The following is a 25178-nucleotide window of genomic DNA, read 5'->3' as shown; positions in this document are numbered from 1 at the left end:
TACACAAAATCTTTACCCGTTCCTTTGTTGTGCAGCATCCTCACTTTAATCCACATGCTTGTCATTTGCAGGGGGAAACCCGCGGGGCGTGTTCGGCCTGGCTCTGGTGCAGGGGGAGTGGAAGGTTTATGTGAGCGGTCTACTGGACCGTGAGCAGCAGGACTGGTATCTGCTCAACATCACAGCCAGCGATGGCCTATATGTGGCTCGCACCGCAGTGGAAGTCACTGTTATGGATGCCAACGACAACAGCCCCATCTGCAACCAGGTCAGGGATCAAAAGATATGGAAATGCAAAGAAAAGCAAATCTGTGCAAATTTGCCAAGATTATCTAAAACTTTGTTTATATTTTACTCCGTGTTTCAGTACTTGCCTTTATCCACTCTTTGTCTCCAGGGTAACCACACTCCACTTTTTGTCTGAAAACAAAAAGAATACATGTTTTTATTCTAGTACAATCATGCACAGGGAGTATTTATACAGCACAGTGGAAGCAAACACACACATGCTCAGTGCTAATTCACTGTATCACACGGTGCTGATTTTCTGATTAGCACAGTCTCAAAGAGTATTTAAGGACCCACTTTCTGAATGAACTTTGTCTTTGGTGATTTTTAAGGCTGGCTTAGCACTGAAAATTAATGTGTTGAATAATGTTAAAATTAGCATATTCATGAATAAAGAGGAAAAAGCAAAGACAAAAAAAGGAAAATACATGTCTGCATTAGTACAGGATTTGTTTAGTTAAGATATTGACTATAAAGTACAAACTCAGTGTGAATTAATTCCACCAAATTGTCTTTGCACTGTATTTAAGAGAGGCTTTTATGTAGGGTAATGACAATAATGGATTAATAATCCTGTAGCCACAGTTAGGAGCTGGGGAATAGAGTGTTTTTTTGTTTTTTTTTTAAAATATGTCGCAAACAAATGAGGAGAATAAGCAATAAGAAAACAATCAACTTTAGCTAATTGTGCTGCTTCATACCTTTGCACCTTCAGGAGTCATCCTAAATGAGAGTTAATCTGGTGCCATTGAGCTGATCCATGAGAAGGAGATCACTCTGAAAAGAGAGGATAATTGGGCTCTGCAGTCATTTGGGAATATCCCTTTTCATTTAGTAGTATTCTACAATTCTTCAATTTCACATAATTAGTTCAGAAACTTTCATTCTCGCTCTAAACTCTTACTAATTCTCTTTGAATCCGTCCCCCCTCCCGTCTCCCTGTTCTCCTCCTCTATTCCTTCTGTTCTCAGACAAGTCGGGCCTGTGTAACTACAAAGTGGTAACTCTGGCGTTACACTGCTTCAGCATTAGATGTATCAGAAGACATTAAGTCTCAGATGCCGCACTACAGCTGTGTTGTTCGCACATTGTTCACAGTGTTTCTTTACATCATTATTTGCAGTAGCAGTAGAAGCTGTAACTGTGGCTATAGTCATGAGAGGATCAGTAGTGGCAGTAACGGTCATAACCTGGCAGGTATTACCGATAGTACTTCTACTACTAACAGGAGGAATATAAGAGCTGCAGCTCTGTTCTCCACTGACTTCATTTAATAATTCAATCCTGCGCTTTAATTAGATATTATCTGTTTTAAAATCTGTGGTTCTATCTTGTTTTCTTTGTATGCTTTTTAATTCTGTTCACACAGTGAAAGGCCTCTCTGTGTGATAATGTGCTACACCAATATATTTTTCTTACTTCTCCTAGCAGTGCCAGTAATACTAGTAAAGCTTGTGGCAGTAGTGATAGCAGTTTTTCAAATGCTTAAAAATTAAAATGGGAAAGTTACAATTTCCCAAGGCCTCTATTCACCATTTTCATCAGTCTACAATGCATAGATATGAGAAAATTAGCTTGTTTGGCTGTCTAACTGTAAATTCATAGTTCTCATTTCCATCCTTTCAGCTCTAAAAGTAAATATGACTCATAGGAAAACTTTAATGATCTTACAGCAGGGTGTGATACACTGCATTGGATTACTACAGCAGCTTCCCCATTGTGTCAGTCTAGTCTGTGTGTGGTGAAATAGTTAGGGCAGGAGCAGGGTCAGGAAAGGGCACTTAACTGTGCCGTGCTTGTTCTGTCAGCGGAGATAATGGATGTAGCACCCGGCAGTTTAATGTGTTCTTTGATGTGTTGGACGGATGTGGTTTTTTTTATGATTTGTGACAGTGTGATTTGACTGTGTGCTTCTGTGTATGTGTGTGTGTGTGTGTCGTGACAGGCGGTGTATAGTGCCTCTTTTCCTGAGGACATTCCCACTAACAAGGGCATTCTGACAGTGGGCGCAACAGATGCTGACTCAGGCTCCAGTGCTGAGATCCAATATTCACTGTTTGGCATCGGGGTTGAAGATTTCTACATGGATGCAAACACGGGTACATTCAGTGATCTTTTTTTTTTCTCTTCCTCTCTCTAGGTTTATTTACAGATTAAAAAAATCCTCTCTACAGCTTTATACGTCTCTGTGTTTGTGTCCTAAGGCGAGCTGCGCACGGCCACAGTCATGGACCGAGAAATGACACCCACCTACAAACTCATTGCTCAGGCGACTGACGGGGGAGGGCTGTTCTGCCGCTCTGACATTTCTCTCAAAGTGTTGGATGTGAATGACAATGCCCCCTCGTTCTCCTCCTCTCATTACCTGGCCAGTGTTTATGAGAATGCAGCCCCGAAGGCTCTGCTTACTCGACTGCAAGCCAGCGACCCTGACGAAGGTAAGCTGCTATGATGCTGTACTGTAAGTAAGGTATGTAGCTCTTCCAAGCGAGGCTGATAATGAACAGTGAAGGTTTCCTACGTGCAGCGAATGCAGGTGCAGCCCACCGTGTCACTAATCATTCAAACTGCTGACTTGGACATGAGTGAGATTATGAGCATGACCAAGAGCGATGCTCTATTGATTGCCATGAAGAGGAGGGAGAATATTCAGTGACTCTTGTGTCTCTGTGAATTTGTCTCCCGCTCTGCCCAGGTCTTAACCGCACTGTGGTGTATTCCCTGGTGGATTCGGTGAACGGTTTCTTCTCCATCGACCCGGTGTCCGGGTTCTTAATACTGGAGAAACTCCTGGACAGAGAGAGCAGAGACTCCTATCGGGTTCGTGTCAAGGCCACCGACCAAGCTGGCCAACAGGGGGCACTGTCCACACAGGTAGGTGGGAAGTCTGAAGCCACACACAGATTGAATCTCAGTGGCATCTTTGCCCTGCAGCTCAGAACACTCATTCAAATCTGCCAAAAAACTGGCACTTATTCTGAAATCAAGACGGAAAACAATAAAACTAATAAAATGTGCTCGTAAACGTGATTCAAATTGGTCTGTGTATAGATGTGATATGATCAAGGTTTTCTGAGTAATTAAATCAGATACAGAGTGATTAACAGTAATTAAGATCAGTTGTTTTGGGAAAACAAAAGTGGATATGATTTCGTAATTAGACCATTTCACCATAATGATGTAATTAGAATTCATCCACCGCGTATTAAAGATAAGCCCTAGATGGAGTTATCCATCTGCATTTCAGTCCACATGCTTGAATAAAATAAGCTTTTGAGTAAATACATGATATTAACTGAAGAGATAAGATAAAAAAAAGATTTTAATTAAGATAGCTTTTCATCAAAATTGTGCAGTGTGTTGGATGGGAAAGATGGGGGAGGTGAGAGTTACAGAGACAGAGGCGGTGCAGACAGACCATGAGAGGACCTGGAGCAGTGTTGGCTCTCTTCTCTCAGACCCACTCAGCCGCTGGAACAAACCACAAACACCGGCTGGAAATAAACCTGCAGCAGAAGCGGAGCCAGGTGTGGCTGCTGCTGACAGATACCGGCCTCTGTCCGCTCCCTCCACAGCACTGACACTTTAATGTTGTTACCTGTAACAGCGGCTTTAGCTGTAGTTGTAGTAGTCACGGTGGCATAACAGCATTACAAGTAGTGATATTGGTGACATCCCGCTGAGATCAAGAGAGGCTGCTGTGTGAATCGGTGCTGTAGGCTGCTTGTGTAAGTCAGGTGGGATAAACAGGTGGTAAGGTAGTCCTGTTACAGTCCCGTGTGTTTCCCTCAGGTTGATTTGACCATTTTGGTGCTGGATGTGAATGACAACGCGCCGGTCTTCCAGAGGAGGGACTACTCCGTGACCGTCCCCGAGGATGTAGCCGTGGGAACCGAGGTGCTGCGAGTACTGGCAACCAGCGCCGATATCGGACCCAACGCCGAGATCACCTACAGAATCCGGTCAGGAAACGAGCTAAGAAAGTTCAACATAGACAGAAGCCTGGGTGAGCTGAGGTCCCTGAGTGTGACACACTGTAGTACCTCCATAGTCCAGTGTAAGATTAAAACCCAGTGACACTGTGTATGTGTCTTAGGCTCCATTTCTGTGGCTGATGATTTGGACTTCGAGGTGTGTAAGGACTACTACCTCACGATCGAGGCGTGGGACAACGGGAACCCTCCCCTCAGCACTGCTACCATGGTTACCATTGAGCTCATGGATGTCAACGACAACGCTCCGGCCTTCAGTCAAGACATCTACAATGTCCTGGTCAGCGAGGACGCGTCTGTTGGGCAGACAATTACAAGGGTAACATTTCAGTTCAATTCAATTCAATTTATTGTCACTTTCGTGACAAACCTTTGTTTAACATGGGAGCGAGAAGCTGTTCTCCCTGTGATGTTGTTTGCAAAATAAAAAGGAGACACATTCAAAATTCAAATTGCTCAATTACTCATTATCTCCTCACCCTCATGTGGACTAAGGGCTGGGAGAAGTTTCAGAGTCCTCCGTGGCTTCTCTGAGTTACAGGGTCTCGGCGTAGCAGTGCATGTCAATATAACGGTTGCAAATGGATACCACTTTTCTTCGTAACAAAAAGACACACCAAAAAACATCCAAATACCTCCATGCTGCTCGTCTGTAATGTCCCTCTTGTATTGAAGCCCAGAAATGCGAAATTTCAAGCTTGTTTGTAGCGGAAGCTCCTCTTCCTGGTCCGTCCAAATCTCGCGCGATTTGCGCCAGCGTCAGTGTGATTACTGACGCCGGCCCTTAGTCGACATGAGGGTGAGTAGATAATGAGTGCAATTTGAATTTTGGGTGAACTATCCCTTTAAAACAAGACAATAATTCTGAAGAAGAGACAGCAGCAATTTTGTTAAGTAATAAATAAGAATAGATAAGAATGATGACATTACATTGGTCCCTTCTAATTAAATCTGCACTTTTTTTTAGATTTTCTGTTTTCAATAGATATTGTTTCATTGTGTGTGTGTTTGTGTGTGTTCTGCAGGTGTTGGCAGAGGATCTGGACAGTCAGGTGAACGGGCGAATCACGTACTCTATCCTGAAAGGTGATCGCACCAACCACTTCTGGATCGACCCCGTAGCCGGGCTGCTCAAAGTCAACAAGCGGCTCGACAGAGAACTGGTAAGATGCATTTTTAAATACAATATGTCATAAACAATCAATAGTCATTTTACGGTTCGTGAGCACAGCCAAGACAAGAATACACTCAAGAAGTCCACTCAAGGTCAACACCCAGTGAAGTCTCATATGGTGCAGTCACAACGGTGCTCCATATGCACAGACTCTCATTAACTTCTCCTCCGTCAGGTGTCCAGGTACTCTCTGTCGGTGCAGGCCTTCGACAGCGGCTCTCCTGCCATGTCCTCAACCGTCACCGTTAACATCGACATCTCTGACGTCAACGACAACCCTCCCATCTTCACCCCCGCCAACTACACAGCCGTTATACAGGTAACGGTCCAGCACATGTGTGTGTATGTGTGTTTTTGTGCTGTAGTCATCTCATCTTCCCACTCTGTGCGCTTGCAGCTGAACCAAGACGCTGGCACCACCCTGCTGAAGCTGTCAGTCAGCGATAAAGACTCCACTAGAAACGGTCCTCCCTTTGAGTTTCGCATCGTGTCAGGAAATGAGAGGAATTTCCTTTCCCTGGACCAGGCTGGAGCTCTGAGGACCAACCGTGTAATTGGCCCTGAAGCCCCCAGAGAGTTCGTTCTCGAGATCCAGGTTAGGGAGTGATATATTTTTTTTAACCAACATAATCAGGTAAGGTTGACTGACAAATATACTTTGTCAGCGTGGTTACGCACACAGCCACCACTGGGAGCTGCTCTTAACAAAGTCTCTGGCTCTCAGCTGTTAAGTCAAGCTATTAGCGTCTGGCCTTGAAAAAAAAGCCATATTTATAGGGACAGATTCTGTTACATAGAAGCAGGTAACATCACTAACATGGTGGAGCTGGGAGGTCGGTGTTACATGACTTCATATTCAGATGCCAGGAGAACAAGTGAGACAATAAAACACACTTTTATCATATGATTTCCTGCTCTTTTAACCCCCCCCCCCCCCCATTTTCCCCAGTAAGCAGCTGAGCTTATGCAAAACTGACTTAAAGGGATAGTTCAACATTTTGGCAAATTGGCCCATTGCCATAATCCCTATAGTCATATCACTAGGTTTGTTACCTTTAATTGTCGGTGCAAGCTATTTTAAGAACGGCGGCGCAGAGCTACGGAGGCTCATGGGATTTCTTGGTTTCCCTCATCAAACTCATCAAATACACAATCCATCAACTCCAAAACTCTCTTGTGGACAAGTTGTGATCTGTACATTCACCACGCTATGAGATAATAATGGAACATAACGACAGACGTTATGAAAACATTGTTTTGGAGGTAAATACAGAGACCGCTTGCCGAAAAACTGCCCCCAACTGGAACGTGCAGCAGCTGTTTTGCATGAATTTACCTTTAAAACAACTCTGTCTCGTAACGTTCCATTATTATCTCATAGGGTGGTGAATGTGCAGGTCACAACTGAGCGTTGTTGAGAAAATGTTGAACTATCCCTTAAAAGCAAAAAACTTTCCGACCTTGATATTTGAAGTAGGGCGTCTTTGTCTGTGTTTACTGAATATCTCACTTTGACCTTATTTCTGTCTCCAAGGCGAGTGACTCTGGAAAGCCGAGACTTACATCTTCCTCCTGGGTGTTTGTGAGGGTCATAGGGAATAGCCAATACAAACCCACCGTCTCCCCCTTGGAAATCTTCATTGTCATGGTAACCGATACCTTCCCCGGCGGCCCGGTCGGCCGGATTTATGCGACCGACCGCGACCCCAATGACGCTCTGTCATTTACCCAGAAGCCTCAGCCGAAGAGCATGTTTACAATCAACAGACAGGACGGCAGCATCGTGGCTCTGCCGGGCCTGGAGCCTGGCAGGTACACACACACACACACACACACACACACACACACACTGCACCACAGAAAAACACACAACTCATGACACAGAATAAAAGCACATTGGAAAATGACTGCTTGTCTCAAAACACAACTTCTGTCTTCATCCTCTCTCAGATATCAGATGAATGCCACGGTGAGTGACGGACGCTTCGCCGTGATAGCCGATGTGTCGGTGCAGGTGGAGCAGGTGACAGATGTGCTGCTGCGGAGCGCCGTGAGCTTACGTTTCAGCTCCCTGTCCCCGGAGGACTTGCTCAGCCGCTACCTGAGCCAGATCAAACTGGTGTTACGTGGACTAGCGGGCTGGAAATGGTCGCCGGGACAACAGGACCCCCTCCACATCCTCGGCGTGCAGCCCGTGACGCGCACGTCCGACGTGGACTTGATCCTGGCCATGGAGAGGCCCGAGATGTCGGGGAACGGGCGGATGGGGGGGTTCTACTCCCCGCAGGAGTTGTCGGCGAAGCTGGACGAGGCGGCGGCGCGGGGGCAGATTCGGGGGATCGTGGCGGGGGCGGCGGCGGTGAGCGCCACCTGTTCTAGCGAGCTGGACTGCGGGGACAGGGTGTGTGAACAGACACTGGTGATGGAGGGGGGCTCACCTGTAGCCTACAGCACAGAGAGGGTCAGCCTGGTGTCGCCCCGGTTCAGCCGCGTAGACGCCTGCACCTGCCCCGGTGAGTTGTTGTCTGTCATCATCTGTCACAGCTTCTTGTCAAACCACATCACTGTGAAAGTGATGTGAAGTGTTGGATGAAGACACTTTGGCCCAATCCCATTTCTCTTTTTTACCCCTACCCCTCGCCCCTCGCCCCTTGAAACGGAGCTACAAGGGGTAGGGGTAGAAAGTCAACCCCTACGAACTGGGACACCCCTTCAACAATCACCATCTTCTGTCTGATACACACATGAAGCTTCACTTTTCATTCAAATAAACTAATGCTCCTGCCACAATTGTTAGATTTCATCAATGAGACCAACATTTAAATGCTAAAAAGACCAGGTTCAGCCGTGTAGACGCCTGCACCTGCCCCGGTGAGCGCCATGCTGTGTTGTTGTCTGTCATCATCTGTCACAGCTTCTTGTCAAACCACATCACTGTGAAATCCTGAAGTGTTGGATGAAGACACTTTGAGTTTGTGGGTGTTTTGCACTTATAAAACTAAAACAGTGGGGTGCTATGAAAATACATTATTTTTTCACAGATAGACAGATGATACCCTGACAGGGTGTTATTTCCTAACACCTTTGTATCTGTTCCTTTCTGAGCAGGAGGCACATGCCCCGCCCCTGTGGAGCTTTGTGAAGGTCAGTCCTGTCCAGCAGACATGCAGTGTGTCCGCTCTGGTCCTACAGCGCCATCTGTCTGCCAGTGTCAGCCAGAGAGATTAGACGAGTGTGCAGGTATGAGGTTCGGGTCGCGTCTGTGTGTCTGATCCTGGTTGACGAGTTGATGTCATTTTTGTGCTTTTTATTCTATAAGTTGAAGTTTTTAATTTGTGATCCTGCGTGAATGTGTAGGACAAACCTCTCTGAGCTTCTCTGGAAACAGTTACATCAAGTACAGAGTGACAGAGAGCGGCCAGAGTGGAGAGATGAGGCTCGGCCTACGGATCAGAACACTTCAGAGAAGAGGAGTCATTATGTTCACACGGGTGAACCCCTGCACCATGCTCAAGGCAAACACATTCACAACCTAATGCTACATTAAAATGTGTTGTATAAGAGCATTTTATATTATTAGTCATGATTTTTGAAAGACAAAGTTGTTTTCCTTTTTCCTTCCACAGATTGAAGGGGGTCGACTCTGGTTCCAGTTGGACTGTGACAACACCCTCGGCATTATGGGTATCTCTGGCAGGCCAATAAATGACGGCCTGTGGCACGCCGTTGCCCTGGAGCTGACGAGGAACTACACCCTCCTGTCGCTGGATGACAGCTACGTGGAGCGCCGCAGAGCAGCACGTGCACCTGTCCGTCTGTGGCCCCTGGCCCCAGACTCATCCTTTTTCTTCGGGGCCCAAGTGAGGCCACTGGCGGGGCAGGGGGAGAGACCAAGTCAGGGGCCGGGGAGGGGCCAAGGCGCGCCGCCAGGACTCGGGGACCGCGGTGCAAGGGGTCCGCCCAGAGCCCAGGATGGTTTCCAAGGCTGCCTGGGCTCACTGATGTTGAACGGGAACGAGCTTCCGCTGCAGAACAAGAGGAGCCGTTACGCCGAGATCGCCGGGCTGAGCGAGGTCAAGCTGGGCTGCGTTCTCTATCCAGATCCCTGTATTAGTCAGCCCTGCCTCAACGGAGCCATCTGCAGCAGCCTGCCCTCTGGAGGTCTGTGTAGATGACTGTGTGAATGAGTGTGGGTGTGTTGTGTGTCATCTTGCAGATAAATGACATAAATATAAGTTTGCATAATATGAAACCAATTCACAAATCTTTATATCTTAAGTGTCAGTTTCATCATTTTTTTTTTTTGATTGGGTGTCATATTTGTGCAGCAGCGTCCCACAACATTTCGGGGTCGGGCTGTGCCTAAATATTTCATTACTCGTGATTTAATATTGAAATTATGATTTTGCACATTCTTAATTTGACACATTTCCCAATCTCTCCCCAACAGGCTTCATGTGCAGTTGCAGCACTGGCTTCACTGGGGGGCGCTGTGAAATTGAATTGACATCCTGCATGCCAAATCCATGCCAGAATGGTGGAGACTGCAAGCCTGTAGGCAGTGCATTCCTCTGTGTCTGTCCTCGAGGACTCGGGGGACTTATGTAAGCAAAAATAGCCTGGAATCACACACGCATACACACTTTTAAGTCTTAATTACTCACTGACGAATGCTGTGCCACTGTTTACACAGCATACGCACAATGACAGCGACAGAAGTGATGATTTAGGCACATTAACATCTTCATCTCCCCCCTCACACACATTTGAACATGAAAGAACATGCGTAGGACACACACACACACTCTCATTAGCCCACATTAGCACCGCAGCGCCCACTGTGTTATTTTAGTTGTTATTGTGTGAGATAAATTAGTGTTTCTAATTTAATTCAGTACCAATTCGCTAGAAAAGCCTATAATCGTTCTCGAGCTGCCTTCTTAATTACAGCTCAGTAATTGCCTTTGAAATAACCTCTCTGCTCATGTGGTTGTTCAGTGCTGCCGCCACTAGAGAGCAGTTTTCCCTCAAAGGAGAAAATGGTTCTGCTTTTGAAAAAGATATACAAATGCTTTTGATGAAGTTGGATTAAATCAAATTAAGCAGAATGATAACAAAGTAAAAAATTAAGATGTTTTTTTTTTTTGTTCACACAGCAGATTATTCAGATTATTATCAGTGATAAACACAGGCTGAACCCAAAGCTAAAGCACATTATCTAGCCTGCCCCAAACAAACAGCTGGTGAGTGTAACTGGCTATGAAATTGAAATTGTGTACCTGTGATTGTAATCACAGTGAAATATTTGCATTTAAATAACAATAGAATTAAGTTTATTGAATGGAAAAATATATTTTCTTTCCCTAAATGACACAACATGCTTAATTAATTAAGTTTGATAATGAAGGTGTACAAGACGCATTTTCTAAAATATGAATGAGTGGATATCACTGGCCAGTATGAAAACTGTATAAGCTTCACAGCTCCCCATATTTTAATCATGTAAAACAAAATGTTGGATAGTTGCACAAGCAAGCTCCTGCAGCTCTCAGAAATGCTTTTTCTTCTTACATCAGACCAACTCTTGTACGGTGATTTGAAAATCCCATTAAGAGAAAATAATTGAAAAGAGAAATACAAGTATTTTCTATCTCCCGCACAGCAGGACGCCATGTTTGAAATGACAAGCTCAGATGAGCATGCATGTGTGTGTGGAGTAAAATTATGTCTGTGACGTTCTGGTGGAATTTGCGTCTTTATCTAAGACTCTAAGAGTCTTCGTGTGAGTGCTTGTGTGCATGCACGCGTGTGTGTGTGTGTGATTTGCTTTCAGGCATATTTCTTTTAAATGAGAACCACATAAATGAGGAAAATAGGGCATCCGTGAAGATAATCTCCTCATTTAGCAAAGGAAAGGCCCTCTGAGAAGAAGTATTTATTTTTTTCTGTGTTTTTATTCAGCTGTCACACTCTCATCTTTTATTCCTCCGTGTTGAATCATATAATCTTCACCACTCCCATACACAGTCATTTTGTTGTCTGTGCCTCAACAGATGTGACGAGGATGTAAATGAGTGTGACCAGGAGGAGTGCGGGAACGGAGGAGAGTGTGTGAACACATTCGGGTCGTTCTACTGTAACTGCTCAGAGGGGTTCGAGGGTCAGTTCTGTGACGATGAGGCGGCTGGAGATCTGGGCGACGACACGCAGGTATGGTATGAACAACACTCAAGACTCAATTGATGGTGGAGTCAATCTCAAGTATAATGAAAAAAAAAAAGCACCAGTGTTTTGTTTTGTTTTTTTCAATTACTTCTTGTGCATTCAGCTTGCTCCTGATTAGACTTGGCATACTCAGGGAAGCTGTTGAGAATTTTAAGTGTGCGGTGGCCTCCCGGAAGGTTTGTTCACCAGCTCGGTATCGTTGTCTCCGTAGTAGATGAATGAAAGTGTGGTAATGAGTAAATCATGGTTTCCATTTGAAGTTGTCATGCTCTTGACTCTTGGCGTGCACTATACACCTTATACTGAGACTGCAAGCTCAATTAATGTTGCACATCGTCAGAAGGAGCGTGCTTTCATTATTCTCTAAAAGGGTGAGAGAAGTAACCAGAGTCAACACAACACACCGGGCTACTCTGACAACCAATGGACATTCAAAGTAATCTACTGTACTCTTAAAAATAATAGTAGTGTCATAATAATCTTCATTCATAGAGTACTTTTTAGATAAGTGCTTGAAATGGGAAGCATTATAATGGATATTATAATAATCTGATCATTTCCTCTGTACAAGCCCAGAGATGTTATTGTAATAATGACACCAAAAAATTATGACACTATGTCTTTTTTACACCAGAATAATATCAGTCATGTCAGTGTGAGAGGTGTCCATTGATTTCTTGATAACCACATTTCTTCTTTTTTGCCTCACACATATTACCATATACTATACCCGTACATCTTTATATCTTTATCCCTGAATATAAAATCATGAAACAAAGAGCTTCATTGATTTATTAGATAAAATATCCTAAACTGCATGGTGGCTCTCTCCTGCTCCGGTGTTCAGGGTGAAAGTATCATACTCCACTCACGTAACACACCTGCTGCTGTGAGAGAGCAGCGGCGATAATTATGCGGTGTAAAAGTCTGAGAATACCAGCAGGAGCTGGCAGAGGTGGTCGTTACCTGTCTTTACATACTGTGGCTGTCCAGAAACCTTGTACAATTAAGTTCAGCATATGACAGCTTACAGCAGCGGGGTACAACAGTTAAAAAGTTACCTAGCGTGTGTTGTCATGTATGAGACTCAAAAATGAGAAAAGTGGACTAATAAGAAATAAGTCTCCGCTGAAGCTGGGCAGCTGCACTGGATCTTTGAAGTCCTGGACCATTTTAAAGGAATCTGCTTCTTTTAATTCAGTTTAAACAGTTTATTCAGATTGTTCTTAATCTGAATTGAAGTGAATCCAAAACATGTAAACTTCCAAACTGAAATTGCTCTGTCTCCACCGACAGCAGTGGGCCATGAGTTGTGACTTATGGAACAGGAGATACAGTTATATCCATGTTTTTATGATCTTCCTCTGTCTCTGTCCAGGCGGAGCCGCTGTCCTACGTCGGACCAGGAGAGATAATTGGCATCGGAGTCCTTGCCTTTGTCATCATTCTCCTCCTCATACTCTTCATCGCTTTCAGGAAAAAGATCAAATTCAGGAAAGACTCGGACCCGGGCCCAGGGACTCAGGCTGTAATCGGCGTCTCAGCTATTTCTACAGAAACCAGCTACATGCTGCGCAAGACTGGCATGGGGGCGGAGGGGATTGAGTTTAAAGCTGTGCGTCTGTCAGGCTCGCCGGGGACCACGAGCACCTACGGTGAGGTGGGCAGCAGCAGCGGTGGGCCTCCTCAGGTCATGGTGCGTCCAACTGCCCACTCCCCTCTACCAGGAGGACTCGGCAACCAGTCCATGAGGAACGGAGACGGAGACAGAACCACATCCAGCGAAGGCAGTCAGGTACAGGTCTCTATTAAAGCAGATATCAGTGGAATGTTTTTGTTAATATAAGTCCTAAATAGTCCTATTTTCCGTCAGCAATCACTTACATGAAGTATTTCAGCCTAAACACGAGTCTCTCCGTCACTCTGCTCTGCTGTAACCCGAGGAGAAAATTTTCCTTGTGGGATACAAGTGTTATCCAATGAGGGGAGAGAACGGCATGAAGGGCTGTGTGTGCAGCCAAGGGATGCGCGTGAATGTGGTGACGTAGCACGAGGACCAATTGATGCCTGACAAGGGCGGGGGCTGCTAACTCATGGTGCGTTCAAGGAAACTCGTACTTTGTGTTTTTCCTTCCTGTGAAGTCATACCAGTTCGATCTGGTACGAGTTCACGGGTCGGAAGTTACGAGTGGCCGTTATAGGGAACTTTCACAGACAACAGGACGGTAAAAACACGAGCTACGGGTTACCTGGAACGCTACCAAGTCGTAGTTGTGACTTGAAGCTGTAACTTACGGTTTCAAAAGCCTGCCTTGAACACAGCATTAGCCGAAACGGCCGTGCCGCTGTTATCTGCTTTAATGATTAAAATTCATTTTCCAATCTGACCTTACAGGACTGACATGTTGTCATTTGACTCATTTGAATGTGATACGTTATAGAAACAAAGTATATGTTCACAGCAGGTGTAAGTGTGTACTGTAATTTCACTGTGCTGCATCCTTTGATTGACTGATTATACTTTACTTTAAGATCCAGACCACATTGAAGTTTTATTGCAACAATAAAGAAAATCCCTGGCCATATCAATTTTATATTATAATGTCAATATTTATGTTATTACATCATATTTGATGACACTGTGCTTCTGTAATTAGGTTGTATTCCTTTTATTGATTGAAGTCAGAGTATTCTTATAAACAGCCATGGTTTGCTTAAACTATATAAAAAAAGTATTTCTATAGTAAGAGTAACAATAAGATGTCAGAGAGAATATAGGAGTTTACTTTTGAACTGGTGGAAGTTGGTGGTGCTGTGTAATGTGCTAATGAGTTTAAAAGAAAGAAAAAACGTTTTTTGTCATTGAAAGGAACTTTTTGCAACTACTTCTCTTTTTTCTTTTTTATTATAAACCATCACCACCATCTGGTCCTGGCAAGAAAATCTCATTTGGTAGCAGAGAAAAAAATACAAATGGCTCCAATAAAGCCACAATGTGTGTAAGTCCAATACCGTCAGATCAACTTCAAAGATACATTAATTGCACACAAAAGACACTTTGTGGTTTTAATCGCGACTTTAGAAAATAGACTAATGAGATTAAAGCTGGAGATTTCACAGTCTTATAAGTCTCCAAACCAAGTCTGATGAAGAGACTAAAGCCACCACACACAGAAATCTCTATTTTCAAATGTTTCTCTCAGGACTAGGCACTATTACTACATTGATACCAATTTCTAAAACTAATACCACTTCAAAATTTAATTTATAAACACATTTATAAATGTTTAACTATTATAAGATCATCTACATTATCAATGATTGTATGTTTATATCTTATAAATGATGGATTAGTATTAAATTCATTATTTAGGAGACTTCAGTTGTTCATAAGATCATTCATAAAGTCTTAGTAAACAAGTAACTTAAATCAACATTAACGCTGCTTGTGAGTTACACCTGTATGGTTATTGATTGTGTTGATAGATGTATTATAAAGTACTTATAAGTAGTAACTAGCTAAAACATAATTCGTAGTATTAGTGAGTGTTTATAAAACATCTTTTAGCTATAAGTAAGTACCATAAATGCTGAATAAATTACATACTAACTAGTATCACTGTAGTAATAATTCCTTATTAAAGATAAATTAAGTATTCATTAATTTTAAACTATGCTTGACAGTTTGTAGTTATTCTAAAGTGTTACCATTAACTAAATATTTCCCAAAAATTCTGGGCACTGTAGTTTTTAACCAACGTGGCCCAAATGGGACTCACTCAGTAGTTTATTTTTGGGGACTGTTTCCAGCAGCAGCAGATTCATGGGAGCAGAGCGGTGTGTGCAGTTGACTCAAAACAAACTGCAGTAGCGTGTTCATTATAATGAAAGAACATCTTACCCGGTGCAGTGGTGCTGCTCAGCGATGTGTTTTTAATTGTTTTGGACAACATTGAAGCTCCACGGCACAGAGGAATAAGCTACATCAGTGTTCGGAAAAGTCTTGTTAGTAAAATCAGCTCATTGTTGCCCTTGATGTTTTGGTTTAAAAAAAAAAAAAAAAAGAATATCACTAAAGCACTTTTTGTATTTGTTGTTTTTCTTTTCTATCTGTAGATGAGCAGCTTCCTCTCAGACATGTCTAATGTCCGAGGCGTGGCCAACAGGAGGGGCATCGCCGTGTGCAGCGTGGCGCCCAATCTCCCCTCAGCCTCGGCCTGCCGCTCAGAACACAGCCCGGCCCACAAAGTGTCCTGGGAGGGCGAGGAGACGAGGGAGGATGGGCTGGAGAGGGTGAGAGATGAGAGAGAGGAGGAATGGGGGCAGAGAGCTTTTGAGCTGGAGAGAACACAGAGAGATAACAGTCCACAGGGTAAGACCGGCGACCACGAGCGCGTGCACGCACACACACACACTCACGGTTTCTAACCTCTGATCAAAAAAGGCACAGAGTACACAGGCGACGGACTCATTGTGTTTCACCCATCTCGACTGAGGGAGCTTCTCTTTTTTTTTTCACAGTGATCTATGCCTTTTGATCACACACATCAAAGAAAATGGTCCAGCGTAAGCAAGAGCGGTTAAGAAGTCATATTTTTATTTTGCTATCGCTTCATTCTAGTTTTACTATTTACATCCTGGGAGCCAGAAATGATAAAATAACTTGCTTTTCTGTTAGACTGCTGAAATTGGCAATTATGTCCTCTTGTATCAGGATAAGTCTCTTACATCTCCTGTGCACTTCTGATTGAATGGTCAGGGTAATCAGCCAGAACTGATGTCCTATGTTCTTGTCCTAGTTTTGCTCCAAAAAAGTTAAGTCAAAATGAAAGCAGTTGGCAGACTTCCACTCAAAGAAAGTCAACTTTTCTACCAGCTATTCTACCGCTTTTTTTTACCATTTGCCTCAGGTGTGCTTTTGTCAACGACAGCACACCTCAGCAAGAGCGATGAGACAAAGTTTTTATATGATTCCACTTCGGTGCGATCTTTGGCCGCCAACACGAGTTCACAGTTCACAGTTTGTTCTCTGACAATGAAATAACCACGTTGCATCTCAGCACTGAGGTGGACGTCACGTATTTCGATTCTCTGTCCAACCTGTTGTTGGGAGAAAACAGCCTGCGGTGGGAACTTCCTGCCTGTTAATTATTGATTTCTTCCTGTGGGAATGGGAAATGGGTTATTTTATTCATTTTATTTTTTTGGAACAGAGGAGAACGAAAAAGTATGTACCCCCCTTCATCATTACATCGTAGTCCATTAATTGATCTGCGATTAGGCTTTTAATAATATCCTCATTACTGTGCTAATGACACTAATAGTGTTTACTGCCCAGTTTAGTTAATCAATGGAAAACAGTTAAGTCATTAATTTACACCACAGCAACCACCAACAAGTCTGATGATGAATATTGCAATACTTGGGCACAAGTCAATACATGAGATACAAACTAATAAGGCAACATATTGGTCGTTTCTTTCTGTCACTACCTGCTGCATCATGAATAAATGAAAAGTAATGAATAATTAAATAGTTGGAAGATACTTTATGAACAAATCAGGTCCCACATCTCTCAGTGTTTTTGCAACTCCACTCTAAACTCGGAGGTATCAGAATAAGAATATTGATGTTTGCAAAGAAATATATGGTTTTGATCAAAGGTTCATGACTGAATGACTTGAACACGGCTCACAGGGACAGTAGCAGCAGCTCCTTTTGTGCAGATGGGATAAACCTCAGTGGAGGCTTCCCAGTTTAAATGCTTTTACTATTACTGGAACAGCCACAGCATACACCACACCATTTGTGGATATATTTTAGTTGCTGAAGAAGAGTAGGAGTAAGAACTATTGGAGACCTACTGTATGTTTGGCTCAGCGGTAATAAGTATTTCCAATTAAAATGTTCCAACATCTCAAAACACTGCTTTGAGAGAAATAGTGAGTTGCTTCGCTAAACATTTTAAGTTTCTACCTTTTCAAGAAAAGTGAGTCATTTTCTTAGTTAGTAACTTTTAGATGGCTCTTACAATTGTAAAAGTGTAGGGGATTTAAAAAGTTTAATGCCAGGTCGAGAATGTGGTTTGGCAGTGTGTTGGTTGTAGGATTAGAGCAGGGGTCGGGTCCATAACCTCAGGCACGGCTGCCAACGTTGGCACGTGGCGGGGTAGTCACTGGCAGGATGACAAATGCATGTGTGAAGGAAGGAAATACAGTATGGAATATAAAGAAAGGTTAGAAATCTTTTACAATATATATATTTTTTTACCTTCACCATGTTTAGATGTGTCCTGTCACACCTGGATGCCGAATTAGACCTGTGGCTGCCTCTCCTATTTAGTTTGATTGATGGTGCTGCCTTGCTGCTCACATTCCCACCGGAGTGTTTTACTTGTTCCAGGCACACTGGACCATGACCGTCTTAGCCTGGACTTAGAAAGCTAAACTTGATGCCCAGACACCACGGCCCTGCCTGCTTTCTCTCTGAGTGTCTGGTGTAGAGCAGAAGTTTAGACAGAGACGAGGAAATGTGAGAAGATACGACAGATGGGGCTGACAAAGACATGTTTTGTCTGATTGTGAGAAATCTCTGAAAGACCTCCTCTGATGAAAACAGACTTCTACACTGCTAGAAAAAAAAATCTGAATTTGAATGAAAATGACTTAATTCCAGTGAATTTGTCTGTCTAAGCAACAAGATGAATTTACTTTACAAGGAATGTACAAGAAAATTAAATAAAATGATCAGTCTAGAAATAAATCAATCAAATAAATTCTGGTAGTTAGATCAAATTATAATGGCGGCACAGAGAGGCATTCATGATGCCCTAAAATCCAAGATTAAAACTAGTAAATAACTTTTTTATTTCTACCTGTGAAGAAATTAGAGTCCCATATTTCAGACAGGCTGGGATTTATATGTCACATCAGTTAATGGACCAATCGCATCAACTTGCAGGGAAACGGGGCAAAATAAATCCAAAACCTTGTTACTAATGGCAAAGTCAGTGCTCTGAAAGCTGAAAACCGAAGGAGAATGAGAACTTGCATTATATATAGACACAACACCTGAACCTTTAGTTTCCCTTCTCTCAGGGCCTTTAAGGAAATCTAGCATCCCACTGCATCAGGATCAGATTTCTAAAAAAAACAAGCAGCTCTACAAGACTATACATGTAGTGATTATTAAGGTTCTGAGTTCAATAAGGAAATACCTGATGAAGACGAAGATGCCAGTCAATGTCACACATTAGAGTTGGTATTTAAAGGCCAATTGAGCAGCAACAGTGAAATGTCTGCAGGCTGCTTTCTCTTCCTGCTCCTCAATAAACTTAAAGCGTCTTTAGTTCTTCTGAAGTAACTTTTAATCACATCACTGAGAAGCTGCCGGTCCTTCGCTCCAAGCAGGTTTATATTCCTAATAGAATTGTTTTTTAAAGCCCACACCAGTGTGTCTCTCATCCAATTTGAACAGTAATGTGAAACCAGGCGTTTTATTCTGCTAGATTAGAGCACCAGGTAGAGTAACTCTGGGTGTCTCTGGGTTTTACAGACAGTCTCACAGACTCTCTTCACAGCAACGTGCCGTTATCTGAAGTCATTGTGATACAAAATTACCTGCTCTGGCCCGCCGGCAGCTGTTTGATAATCACTCAGAGGCAATTCGAAATAATTTTAAAGATTACAACCCTCGAAACAGCAGCTCAGCGAAGGAAAATAGTGTCAGGGATCACACCGAGTCGGAAGCATCTATTTATTTGAAATGTTTGCCTCTAAAGACATTCACGTTAAGTTTAACTGGGGATTCTAAGGCTGGCAGCTTTCTCCGAATGAATTTAATCTGACTTGTTTGTGCAGAGAAAATGTCAGGTTTGTGACTAGACAAAGGAGCTTTGATTGCTGGAGTGCTCGTGAGCCGACCACAACAACTTCTCAATCCTTTGGCTGTGACTGGCTGCACTATGGTCTGCCTTTTGTCCAATATACCTGGTGTTGTGAGGAGCTACACCTGAAGTAACTCTGTGGTGTTCACCCTCCATGACTCCTCCAGCTGGTGCAGACGGTATTAAATGAGCAGACCTCGAGTCGCTTTGGGTGTACAGGGATTTGTGTAAAACTCTGCTCTCCACAGTAGTTAGGCAGGTCTTGGAGAACAGACCGAAATTCTTTGTAGGTATACTGCAGCTTAAATTGTCTTTCAGGTGTGAATGGTTTGTTATGTGTGCATTGGATGGGTGACTCATTTAGCCTCCCTCCTTATCCAGCACTGCCAGCCTTGGAGAAATGAATGCACAAGTGGGAGTATGGATAGGCGGACCTATTAAAGGATGGGTTAAGTTCATCTTTTAAGAGTTTTTGTACGATGTAAAAATCCCTCCTGTTCACTCTGCTTGTGGAGAGACCCTTTTGTAAGATGTGGAGGAAAACTGTGGTCCTCAAATGTGTACCAAAGAGTCCAGTCCAAGTTAATAGGAGGCTTCGTCAGTCGAAGGTAAATCAAGTGCCTACTTCAATCAAAATGGCACTAAAAAGACTAACTCTGTAAAGGACTCTCAGACTGCAGAAGCCTTCTATTCACCTGGAGCGATGCCAGGAGGAGAACGCTTCACAGCCAGGATGGAGGCAGGGGAGGGGGTGATTATAGTGTTCAGCAACTTCTTAAATGAACAGATAGTGATATTAGTAGTAACAACAGAGACTTAAAGTAGTGGAGCCTCTATACATCCTAACACATTGCCGTGATTGTGCATATTTTAAGATCACTAAAGCAACATTTACTTTACTTCTTTGGGAAACTGAGGACGCATCAAACATTACTACAATATATCTCTTAAGATGGCCTGAGAGAGCTTAATATTTGCTTTTGAGCACGACTAAATATAAAATGAGGAGTTTATATAAATCTGTCTGTTAGAGACATGGTTTATTTAATACACAGTAGAGTTATGGATTGTAGGTGGGTTAGGATTAGGATGGCAGGTGAACAACAGTTTGTCCAAGAAACAGGGAAAATTTGTCAAAATAGCAGGTATCTTTACAAGTATAGAGCCACTAACAGTACAATTGAATATAAATAAAATGACAGTGACCAAGCAATATGAAAAAAAACAACAAATAAGTTGTCCACATATCATAAGGTACAGCAAACTAGTCTTCATCCCATAGTAGACAGCCAGGCTGCGATGAAGTTTGAACATAGAATCTGTCTCACATAACTCACATTTATTAACATCAGAGATTACAATGTGCAAAGCAAAAAGCAAAATAACAGAATAAACACTACACAAATAAATCCCTGTCTTTAGACCTTAGAGTACACTTTGTTAAATGGGGCAGTTACTCAGAGATTCAATCTGAGGTTAGGCCATGAACTGCTTTAAAAGTCAGAGGGAGACGTTTTAAAATTGATAACATCAGTCTTGGTGGACAAGCTAGTGAGGTTTTCAGGCTTTACTCTGATACATATCATTGTATTGTCAGCATAGAAATGATAGTATAGGCCATGGCCACGCAAAAACTCATAGAAAGGGGGCGTATATATGGACAAAAGGATCGGTCCGAGAATAGAACCTTGGGGCACCCCAACATGTACAAGGGAGAGGGTGAAACCATCCATCCATCCATCCATCCATCCATCCATCCATCCATCCATCCATCCATCCATCCATCCATCCATCCATCCATCCAGCCAAACCACTTAATTGAAATATCCTACAGTCCTACAATTTAGAATCTGTTTTTGCTGAATGATTTTTTGTATTTGCTTTTAATTTTGAGTGGAATGTATTGATGTATGTGACCTGTATTGCCTGTGTGTGTCCGTACATCAGACATGTCAGAGCTGGTGGATGAGGTGGCCTGTCTCTCAGACTCCACATCTGAGGAGCACTCCCTCAGTTCCTTCACTTCCGAGTCCTTTGATGACAATGGTAAGACGCTCCGACTCACTTCGCTCTCCTTAAACTCTGCATCTTTCTTCTGCAACACTTCACTCCTTTACATGGACTTTTACCACATTACGCATCAAAAAATAAACAACAATCTGAGAAGAGGGAAAAAAAATAGTTTGCTTTGTATTTTCATAGTCATAAACAAAAGAGGCGGCAAACCACTGATGCAGTTAAAATCCGGTTAAATGTCGGAGCAGTCCTCTCGTATGCATCAGATGTATTAAAGGTTAATGCACAGGCCGTCAGTGGGAAAAAAATCTGTTTCAACTCTTTTCTTGGATTCTATAGGGTGTCTTTTTTCCCAGGCAACTCGATACCATTGATCTTCTCTAATGATCATGTGTGTGTGCATGTGTGGGTGTGTGTGTTTTTCAGTGAGAGAACTCACTAGATGCTTTGTTTCCTGTCTAATTAGTGTAGCTGCCAAAGAAAAAAAATCCTCATGCCTCTCCCACACCCTTATAGGACACACACACACACACACACACACATACACACACACACACACACACACATACACTTACACATATACCACATGCACAACAACGTGTTGTCATGACTAACAAGTTGACTACACGTGCGCACACACACTTACCTCATGAACACACACACATTCTCCAGCTCATCTCAGTTCCACCCAGCACATGAAACCTTATCCTATTCATAAATGCACTGACATTGTTTCTCCTCTTCTCACCTTCTTTCGCCCAGCCTCCATTGTGACAGTCATACGTCTAGTCAACGATGCCGTTGATAATATCGAGAGTGAAGGTATGAAAGAACATCTCCTCTTCACTCCTCTGTCTCTTTTGTGTCTGTGTCCTCCAATGCCAAAGTATCTGTTCACTAAGATATAATGTGCAGATGCAGATGAGCCTCTGCTGTTCAGTCCCTTTTCTTATTCACAATAAAACATCCTGCTTAGATTTCCAATATTTTTGTCAGCCCCTGACACTGGATCTCTCTGTGTTTCAATTTATCCCCTTTGGTTTCTGCGTTATTTGTCTCTCTGGCTGACTTTTGCTTTCTCTCTCCCTTTGTAGTGTCAAACATGGACAAAGAGCAGCAGCGGAACAGCCCTGGTGAGTGAGATGCAAAGCAACTGAAAAACATCTTATTAACTTGCCATCCCTTTGGCTTATTCTTCGAGCTGCGATCCCCAAAAGCCGACCTTTTGTGTTCTTTACATTATTGTCTCTGAATACCTTTATCACACTCCGTACAGCATAGATTATCACTTCTGTTTGTTTTTTTTGCTACCCAGACTTAGAATGTATGACTCTGTTTCCTGACTTCCTTCTGTGGCTGCTTTCTGACAGATGGTGCCAATTTGAATCTAAAAAGGAAAAAAGCAAAGAACAAAACATTTAGGCCGCAGGTTTCTCGTTGTTACTTTTCATCTGTTAAGATAGAAGAACTGTGTGTGGACTGCTGCTTAGTAACAGTCATTTTTAAAACAGTTGCACAGGTGTGAGCGCGATAAAACATTCATTCATAACCAAATGCCAGGTGATTCACATCAAGAATGCCTCTCTCTCTGTTAGACGTACTAGATATCTGCCACTGTCAGTCAAGCTCTTCTCTCAGTCATTTAATGACAGGCCACAGTGAAACTTAAAGCAGTCATCCAACTTTGCAAACTCCTCTCCACCACTGTGAGTCGTCTTTATGTGTTTGTAACTTTAAAAATAAGTGTTAATATCCAGAATTTCTAATAAATAAAATATTAGAGAATATATTCTAATATATTTGAATTATTCAAAAAAAGTTTTCACAATCTCTCATGGAACATTCATAAATATTATATCGATATTGTGACCTTACTGGCGTGATACTTCCAAATCAGGACCTCCAGTGTTTGGAGCGAGAGGGTTGTGAACTATTTGTAATTCGGTTACACCTGTTATTTCAGTGTGTTTGATATAAACTCTGAATTAGAGTGTAACTACATCTTGTGCTTAAAGATTAATAGCATTAATTACGAAATAGGCTCCCGCTCAAAAGAGAAGTTGTTTTGCTTCCCTAGCCAGCAAAAGCTCTAAGATCTAAAATTAATCAGTTTGAATTATTATTTATGTTTAATCTTGAAACCAAAAGAGGCTTGAAAAGATTTCTATAAAATGCAATCAAACCTATTTGTATCACATTTTCAGTATAAAAGTGCTTTATTTTTTTTCTTAAATCAAATTAAAACTTGTATGAATATTCAATTGTTTCAACTGACTCGTTAAGTATGCAGCATACACAGATGACTAATGTGCATAAATAGTTAATTCAGATCATTTGAATTATGCTGACATGTAATAGCTTGGTCAAGTCGGGTGCAGTGGTCTCAGTCTGAGCGCAGCAGAGCTCACTCCCCGGCCTTGCAGCGGGGTCTCGGAGGATTTTCGGGGCACTTTGAGCCAAGTCTCACATCCGCACAGAATAGCAGAGGAAGGCAGCTTCAAACACTTCTTTCTTTCTCACAGTAAATGGGGCATCGTCTACTACAGCCTTAACGCCGACTTTCCAATCCTAACGAACGTATGGTAAATTTTTGCTTAAACAAATATCAGGGTCATCCATGATGGAGCTCCTCTCTCCTGTAAAAGCCCAGTGTTTTTGTGGCACAACCTTAAAACCGATGTTAAGTGGCTGACGGCTACTGAGCCCTTTTGTTGTCAATTGCATGTAATTTACTTGGGTCTGCAGAGCATTTCATTACTCAGTCAGAGCCGGGCTGTGTTTATGGCTCTGTCAGTGCCAGCCTGCTGGAGCACAGGAGGCTTCATTTCACACACAGAGAATGAAATGACTGTTGTCCAGCAGCTCACTCCAAATAACCTCTTGGATTTAGTGTGTTTGTGGTCATATAACTCCCAGACAGATTTAGTTTATATATTTTATTTTTACTCTCATATGTTTGTGTGCTAGTCAGGAAAAGTCACACAACGACAGCGGCCGTACATAACAAACCAACAACCGCATTTGAAAACGTGAGGGAAATGGGATCTAAGATGTTCATTCTCCATTTCACATGCGGGAATTGAGATTCCAACACACCACTGTGTGTGTACCGCTACACTGTCCATGTGCCTGTGTGTGTGTGTGTGTGTGTGTGTAAATTATGTCTTACGAGAGTTTTGTTTGTGTGTGGTTTTGTCTGTTTACACGTAGCGGCGATGCGCTAAATGGCTCGGCGCCAGCCTCGCTCTCCCTCTCCGTTATCGAGTGTGTTTTCTTCCATGTCCTGATTCACCGTGTCTCCCTGCCTTCACTTGTTTTCTATGAGAAGAGCATTTCATCATCAAAGGCTTCCTGTCCCATGAGATATTTGTTTTGTTTTCCACTTCACTGACAGCAAGTCGCCACCTGCAGAGCAAAGATGAGATTTGTGTAGAGTTCATCAAAGAATACATTGTGGATTGTAAGAACATTATATTCTAACCAACCCCTCCCAACCCTGAACCGCCACCTCCCTCCACCTCCCTCCATCCTTCCCCCCCCTTGACTTTTCATTTGAAAATAGAACCAGAAATAGCAGCATGGCATGCAGCAAGTGACT

The 25178-nt window shown here is 42.8% G+C and overlaps 1 protein-coding gene across 1 annotated transcript in view; it reads left to right on the top strand.

Moving 5' to 3' along the window:
• fat3b (FAT atypical cadherin 3b) overlaps positions 1-25178 on the top strand; it is a 78784-nt gene that overhangs the window by 51477 nt on the left and 2129 nt on the right. Inside the window, exons 31-51 of the mRNA XM_085798453.1 lie at positions 72-268; positions 2234-2387; positions 2493-2726; positions 2984-3162; positions 4081-4294; positions 4385-4599; positions 5306-5443; positions 5630-5773; positions 5852-6049; positions 6989-7266; positions 7405-7967; positions 8563-8694; positions 8812-8969; positions 9081-9615; positions 9905-10058; positions 11508-11664; positions 13058-13474; positions 15796-16051; positions 21512-21610; positions 22343-22402; positions 22675-22713. Coding sequence (XP_085654579.1) covers positions 72-268; positions 2234-2387; positions 2493-2726; positions 2984-3162; positions 4081-4294; positions 4385-4599; positions 5306-5443; positions 5630-5773; positions 5852-6049; positions 6989-7266; positions 7405-7967; positions 8563-8694; positions 8812-8969; positions 9081-9615; positions 9905-10058; positions 11508-11664; positions 13058-13474; positions 15796-16051; positions 21512-21610; positions 22343-22402; positions 22675-22713 — 4521 coding nt within the window. The remainder of the gene's footprint in view (positions 1-71; positions 269-2233; positions 2388-2492; positions 2727-2983; positions 3163-4080; positions 4295-4384; positions 4600-5305; positions 5444-5629; positions 5774-5851; positions 6050-6988; positions 7267-7404; positions 7968-8562; positions 8695-8811; positions 8970-9080; positions 9616-9904; positions 10059-11507; positions 11665-13057; positions 13475-15795; positions 16052-21511; positions 21611-22342; positions 22403-22674; positions 22714-25178) is intronic.

Source organism: Trachurus japonicus, chromosome 14 (assembly GCF_045865225.1).
Source record: "Trachurus japonicus isolate A0001 chromosome 14, Traja_1.0".
In the NCBI taxonomy this organism is placed as follows: Eukaryota; Metazoa; Chordata; class Actinopteri; order Carangiformes; family Carangidae; genus Trachurus; species Trachurus japonicus.
Note: the sequence above shows the minus strand (reverse complement) of the source record. Positions and strands in the feature narration are given on the sequence as shown.